Source organism: Malurus melanocephalus, unplaced genomic scaffold (genome assembly GCF_030028575.1).
Source record: "Malurus melanocephalus ecotype Western Australia unplaced genomic scaffold, MMel_1.1 scaffold_121, whole genome shotgun sequence".
In the NCBI taxonomy this organism is placed as follows: domain Eukaryota; kingdom Metazoa; phylum Chordata; class Aves; order Passeriformes; family Maluridae; genus Malurus; species Malurus melanocephalus.
This window is the reverse complement of record NW_026623353.1, coordinates 628,173-634,564: the sequence shown is the minus strand read 5'-3', so window position 1 is coordinate 634,564 and position 6,392 is coordinate 628,173. Positions and strand designations below refer to the sequence as shown.

The 6,392-nt window shown below is 60.8% G+C and overlaps 1 protein-coding gene across 1 annotated transcript; it reads right to left on the bottom strand.

Annotated features, from left to right (window-relative positions):
* Positions 1–638: 638 nt before the first annotated feature.
* On the bottom strand, positions 639–2,462 carry HELT (helt bHLH transcription factor). The gene is made up of 4 exons (XM_057370251.1): positions 2,163–2,462; positions 1,696–1,800; positions 1,461–1,557; positions 639–1,352 (listed from the first exon to the last, which is right to left on the bottom strand). Exons 1-4 carry the CDS (start codon positions 2,187–2,189, stop codon positions 859–861), a joined length of 723 nt encoding a protein of 240 aa, XP_057226234.1. The 5' UTR covers positions 2,190–2,462; the 3' UTR covers positions 639–858.
* Between the last annotated feature and the right edge of the window lie 3,930 nt (positions 2,463–6,392).

Sequence of the window (6,392 nt, the reverse complement as noted above, 5' to 3'; positions counted from 1 at the left end):
TCCGGGCCCTCCGGGCATACCCGGGCTGCCCTGCTTCCAGAGGCTATGGAGACACTCGTGACGCGTGGTTCTGAAGGGACTGGAGTTGCCCCGTCGGGAGGGAGCCGGCGACGGAGTGGAGGGGCTCGTTCTCAGGAGTTTCCATTGGTTTTACTCTCGTCGACCCGCACCTCCGCAGCGGCTGCCTCCCCTCCCCGCCCTGTCCTGCGCCTTCACCATTATTCATCCTCCTTTGAACAAGCTGCGCCGCAGAGAAATTCCCCGGCAAAGCACACGGGAGATGCCGGTGCCGTTCGGACGCGTGCCCATGGGACGGCAGCACCCGCGGGGTTTGCGGGAGAGTAGGGCATTCACCACTTCTGGGACACCCCGGGACTCCCTCCCAGCCTCCCGTGACGGCCTGGGAACAGAGGCCGGACGGTACCGACACCCGGCCCCTCACGCCCTGCGCCGCCTGCCCGAAGCGCCAGCCACAGCCGGTGCGTGCCGCAACCTCCCTGGCCCTCGCGGACCCCATCTAGCTTGGGTCTTTTTTTTGCCCTGGGTAGATGCGTGGGGAGACTCCCACCGCCACCCGAGGAAGCTCCCTCACGGAAACAAAAAGGAGCGGCGGGTGTAAACGTTTATTCCAAGGCATCACTTGTACAGGCACTGCACCCGAAGGTGGGAAGACGAGCGGGTGGGGGCAGCTCCAGGCCCTCGGACAGAGCCGGGTGGCGGCAATTCTGGGGCCCCGGGGGCTCCTCGCCCTACGGGACCCCCGCGTATCTCCCTGCCCCTGGCAGCCTCCCCGTGCGCCCGGGTGTAACCCGCAGTGTCCGCGGTTATAAATAGGATTTTTTTCAGGTGGGACAGTCTCTATAGCATGGAGGGGTGCTGGCCCGGGGGCAGCCCGAAGGCGTTGGGGTGGGAATGACCGAGGAGGTTGAGGTAGTGGCGGTCCAGCCCCTGCACGGATGAGAGGAAGGTGCTGCGCTGCTGACCGGGGCTGGCGAGGGGTACGGCGGTGCTGGGCAGGTGGTAGGGCAGGGAGGGGCTGCGGGCGGCGCCGTGCCAGGGGAATGACCCCCCCGAGGGCGGCTGGAGCACCACTTCGGCGGGACTGTGGACGTGCCCGGGGCACTCGGGCCCAGGGTGTAGCTGGTAGGAAAAGTCCGGCTCCGGGAGGGAGCCCAGGGAGGTGAAGAGAGGCTCAGTGACGAAGCGCGCTTTGGACTGGAGAAAGGCCAATATACGGGCATACTTGGTGTCTTTGGTCTCCATCCTCTCCACCGTCGTCAGGTAGTGGACCAGGTTCTTCATGCACTCGTGGTAGCCATAGTGGAAGTAATTGGCGAACTCGGAGAGTAGCTCTGCTGGAAAGGAAAGGTCAGGGTCCGGCCGGGAGAGGAGGGGTGAAAGCCGCCCCCACTCCGCGAGAGACCCGGCGGGGCCGCGGGAAACCGCTCCCGCCCACCTACCCTTCTCCCGGCCGCGGGGAAAGTCCGCCGAATGCAGGGCCCGCAGGTACTGCACCGTCATCTCCAGGATCTCCGCTTTCTCCAGCTTCCCCGAGCTCTGCAACGGGCAGGGCAGGTGGGCATCACCTTGAGAGGGCTCTGCCTTCCGCCGGGCCACCCCCTAAAACCGCCGTATCGAGGGGATGTCGCGGCGCACCGGGGAGAAAAGGGCGTAGGGGCTGCTCCCCTTGCCTACCTGTTTGGCCAGAGCCATGGGCACCGTCTTCCCCAGTTCGGTGAGGCAGCGGTTTATGCGGTCCCTCCTCCGCTTCTCAATCACTTTGTGGGAAACCGGCGTCCTCTGCAAAATATATGGGGCACGTTAGTGGGGAAGGAGAAAGCAGACGGATCCAGTCTCGCCGGGACAGCCGCTCCCGGCCCCGGTCTCGACCACTCTAGGGAAGTCAGTCCCCACCCCGCTCCGAACAGCTGTGCCGGGCGCGACGCGGCCTTGGGAAGGATGATGCCGGTCCTCTCCGCGCCGCTCTGGTGGCTCCCCGACTGCGCGGACGGCCCCAGCAGGGCAGGCTTGTTTTTGTGAGGGTGGTGTGGTTGTCTTTTTGTGGGGTGGCTTTTCGAAGGGAAAGGCGGGGTGGGGCTCGGGGCCGGGTCCGCTTGGCGGCCCCGCAGACCAGTGCGCGCAAGGCGGGCGGCGAGACTCACCCTCCGCTCCTTGAGCTTGGAGGCCATGGTGGGCACTGCATCCCGTCTCTCTCCGGGCCCCTTATAAAGCCATCACTTCTTGGGGGGGACCCCGGGGGGCCTCCACGGGCCCGCTGATCCCATAGGATTAGGGGCGAGCGGCGCCGAGGGAATGTATGCATTAAAGATCAGGGTGGAAGGGGGCGAGGGGATGAGGGGCTTTTTTTTCTTCTCTCTTCTTCCTTTCTCCCCCTCCTCGCCCCCGTCCACGCAGCCGGGGGCGGCCCAGCTGTGTCGCCCCACGTGGACCTCGGGGACACACGTGACGGTCCCACAATAGAGGCGGGGATGGGGCCGGGGATGCGGCGAGCGGGGCGCAGGGCGCGATACCGCGCCCTGCGCCCGGCTCGCCGCATCCCCGGCCCCATCCCCGCCGCCAGCCTGCAAATCCCCGGCACCCCCTACCCCTCCCCTTAGCCCCAGMGCTGACTGCATTTTAAAGCCTGTCCAGAGTCATTAAAGTAATTAAGTAAGCCCTTAATAGGCTGTTCCGCCCAGTTCAAGGGAGAACCCTTGGAGACGGAGTGGCCCCGTTTGTTCTCAGGCTTTTCTCACACGACTTGGTGACACGTCCATCTTTATAAGAGATGGCAGCGAGGATTTTTTTGTTTACACCGCTTTATGCGCTGGGGACACCCCGGCAGGTGTRGGACCGGGGGGCTGGCACACGATATCCCCCCCCTATTGCCCCCCYTTTTTTTTTTYCCCGTCGGCTCGGGGAGGCTCTCGCCAGCCTTTGGCACACGACGCTCCTTTTTTGTGTGGTGTGCGCGTCTGTGCGTTGTTRTTTTACCCCCCCTGCTCCCCCCCTCCCCTTTGGAGAGGCTCAATTTGTAGCCTATTATCCTATAGGAAAATGTCCCATTGAAAAGTATGAATAGTTTCATTGGGCCTAAATTTTAATAATGCGGGTCAAAGAAAAGAGGGACAAATAAAGAGGGGATCGCAGCTGGTCCGAGAGTGCATTATTCGGTGTCACCTGCGAGCGGGATCGCCGACAGACCCCCTATTCATTTGCCTAATTTTGGTCAATTTAACAAACTTCAGGAGAAATTATTGTGGCATTGTTAAGGAGGGTAAAGCTTTCTGATCGAATTAACAGCATGTTTTGATCCGGTAAATGTCATTAAAAAGAAAGAAACAATCGCGTTTAAAGGGGGGCTCCGAGTTAAACGCGCCAAGTGGAGACGCCGGAGCGCAAAGCTCACAAAGGGAGCAAGTAACTGCCACAGGGGAACTTTTGTACGCTCACATTGCTGAGGTTTTTTACACAAAAAGGCATTATTTCATACTTGAATACGTTTAATCCAACAATTGTCTATTTTCTGCAAACATATTTTCACAGCATTGTTAGCTTTCCTCTCCGCGGCCCTCCGCCCGGGCAGCCGCGCTCCTCGCCTGGCGAGCGCACCGAGCCCCCGGCCCACCCCGCACCTCTCCGCACCGCCCCGCACCGCCCCCGCCGGGGCCGCCCCGCCGCGTCGGGGGGGCCGCCCGCCGCCGCCGCCCGCTGCCCCCCCGACAGCGCGGCGGCGGGCGCGGGCCCCCCCGGGCCTCTCCACGGCCGGCGGTGCGCCTCCGAGCCCGGCACGGCCCGCGGGGTCGCCCGCCCGTCTCCCCCCCCCCGGCCCCGCCGCCGGCCCCGGCGCTGCCGCAGGTCGCCGCCACCCCGAGGGAGAGGGAAGACCCTAGAGCGGCCGCGCCGCCGGCGGGGCCGCCCGGAGCCTGGCTGTGCCCTCCCGGGCGACACCGCCGAGCCCCGGGTAGATCTGCGGAAACGGCGATGTCCCCGCCGTATGAGCTCGGGGAGYTGTTCTCTCGGAAACCCCCACGTCCTCTCTCGTATTCCGCGTTTTTCCAACCTTTTCCCCTTGCGATTTAAAATGGAGAAGCTATCCCCCCCGCATGTCCCCGGGTGGGCACGGCGGGTGACACCGCCGCTCTCGMGGGTCCGTTTCCCCAGAAGCGGTCTGGGACCCTCACCCCTTCGCCCCGGGCTGGTTCCCACCGCCCCGGGCCGGCCAGGAGCGTCGAGCGGCTCCGCGGGAGGAGGCAGCGGTGGTCCCAGGGCGCCACTCCCCAGGTCGGCGGGGTGGAGTGGGCAAGGCCGGCTGCCCGCGCGGGCACCCCTGCGTGCCGTGCCGCCGGCCGTATTRTTCTTCCAGGAGCCTTGTAGGTTTCGGTATATTCATTCTTGTACAATGGGATTAAACACTAACCGTTATCATCCAAATTAACTAAACTCTGAATAGCAAATGCGGGGGCTTTTATTTTTTTCCTCCTCTTTTTGCTCCACTGGCGGAGATGGAGTTGATCCTCTTACTGTCTGTGTTAACCGCCAGCTGCAGGCACCTGCGATGCAACTTCTTACACGAGGGAAGTTGTTTATTTGCTCGCTGGCTTCTCCCTCGTTGGTTCACCCGCGGGCCGGGCTGYCCAGGGCAGCGGCGGGGGGCGCGGGGTGGCCGTGGCATCCCCGTGTGTACCACCGCCTCGTCCTCGGAGGGCTTCGGCGGGGCTGAAACCAGAGGGTGATCATCCGAAACTGCCGCGGGCGGACTGTCACCCTTTAGGGAAGCCAGACTAAGACGGGTTAGAATATTTTTTAGTTTTTAACTCCCCGCGAGCGCCTGTTGGCTCTCCTTGCGGGAGCGCGAACACTGCTCTTTGGCAACCAAGGCCGACACTCGCGTCTCCATCACCCACCATSGGTTTTTGGCTCTCGCCCAGGAGCCCCGCCGGCTGCAGCCCTCTCCCCAGGCAAAGGGCTGACCGGCGACCGGGCGCCCGTCCGGTACGCGCGGAGCGCGTTGAGCCCACTGCCGGGGGCTGCAGGGCGAGGAGAGGCAGCACCGCCCGGGCCGCTCCTCGTCCTCTCCCCGCGGCCGGTCCGGGGGTCCCCGCCTGGCGGGACTGCGTCCCGAGAGAGTGGGCCGGCTCGGCTCCCCGGTGCGCTGCCGGCATGCGCACGGGTGCCGCGTCTCTGTGGCGTACGGCCCCTGTCCCKTGGGCACTGGCGCTGACATGGGCTCTGACAGGGAGGTGGAGATACTCGGGGAGGTTTCAAGCTGCTTTGAATTGGAGTCAAGACTTACCTTTTTGTGAAAACAGATCGTCTTCCCTCTGTTTCTTCATCCCCACTTTTCCTTTTTGCCTCCTATATAACGTTTGGGTTATATGCAATGACTTCATCTAGTAATTGAAACTGTGGATATTAGGTTTGAAAATCATTGTCACTGTGTGCATGCAAGAAACCAGCTAATCAGCCTCCCATGAAAGATTTATCCAGGCAACTGGTGAATCAAGTGTCCCAAAGTGAATCAAAGTAAAGTGTCCCAGCATGTGTGGGGCTGGGTTTGGCACTGACAGCATGGTTCAGTCCCATACTGGAGGTCCTACTGTAATATGGAGAGGCATTCACACTCCTGGATGATCTCATGGCTGCCAGGGAATGGGAGAACTCACAAGGTGCAACAGGTCCTACCTGTAGGAGGTGGTAGCTTTATTACTTAGCAATCCTGGATCTGCAAAAAAGCAGTGATCTCTTCACTCAAGAGAAGGCATTTCATTTAGTAGTTTAACTCTCAGCTGTGCATGCAGCAGTTCATCATGCGGAGCTAGCTTTCACTGTGAATTAGTTTACTCTTGCACTCTCCATACGGCTAGGCTAAGTTAGCAAGTTTCCCATCTTTTCACAGCTCCTAATACTCGCTGCCTCTGTGTCTGAGGCTGCTTGGTCCACATCTTGTTCCTCAGCTGGAGGAGGTATTCCCTACCTCAGTGTTACTATTTGTTCCAGCTGTAGTCTGCCTCTGTGTCTTCCTTTCTAGTGGAAGGACCATGCTCCTCTGCTCACTTGCCACGAGTGGCATCAGTAAGGGGGAGGTGATAACGTGATAGGTCTCGAGACTCCATTCCAGTATGGTCCTTTGCAGAGGAAGCAATGCTTGTAACCATGAGTCCCTTGTATTGGTGGGTAGATTACAGGGTGCTCTTCTCAAAGTCCTAGAGCGCTCAAGGAAGTACTGCTTGTGYTTCAGAAGATGATGTTCTTCTCATTCTGTAAGATACAGTAATGTTCATAAGCTAAGCTTTGATCCTAAAAGCTCGAAAACTGTGATCTCAATCACAAGAAGTTGTCAAGTATCTCTGTGGTGGAAGACAGGACATCCAAGTCAGTCGTGCTCCTGG

Bases quoted from the DNA above. Each gene is read 5' to 3' on its own strand.
- HELT (XM_057370251.1), bottom strand. From the start codon at position 2,189: ATGGCCTCCAAGCTCAAGGAGCGGAGG. The intron at 1,558-1,695 runs GTAGGCAAGGGG...TGCCCGTTGCAG, and splicing joins CCATGGCTCTGGCCAAACAG to AGCTCGGGGAAGCTGGAGAA. The intron at 1,353-1,460 runs GTAGGTGGGCGG...CCTTTCCAGCAG, and splicing joins TCCCCGCGGCCGGGAGAAGG to AGCTACTCTCCGAGTTCGCC.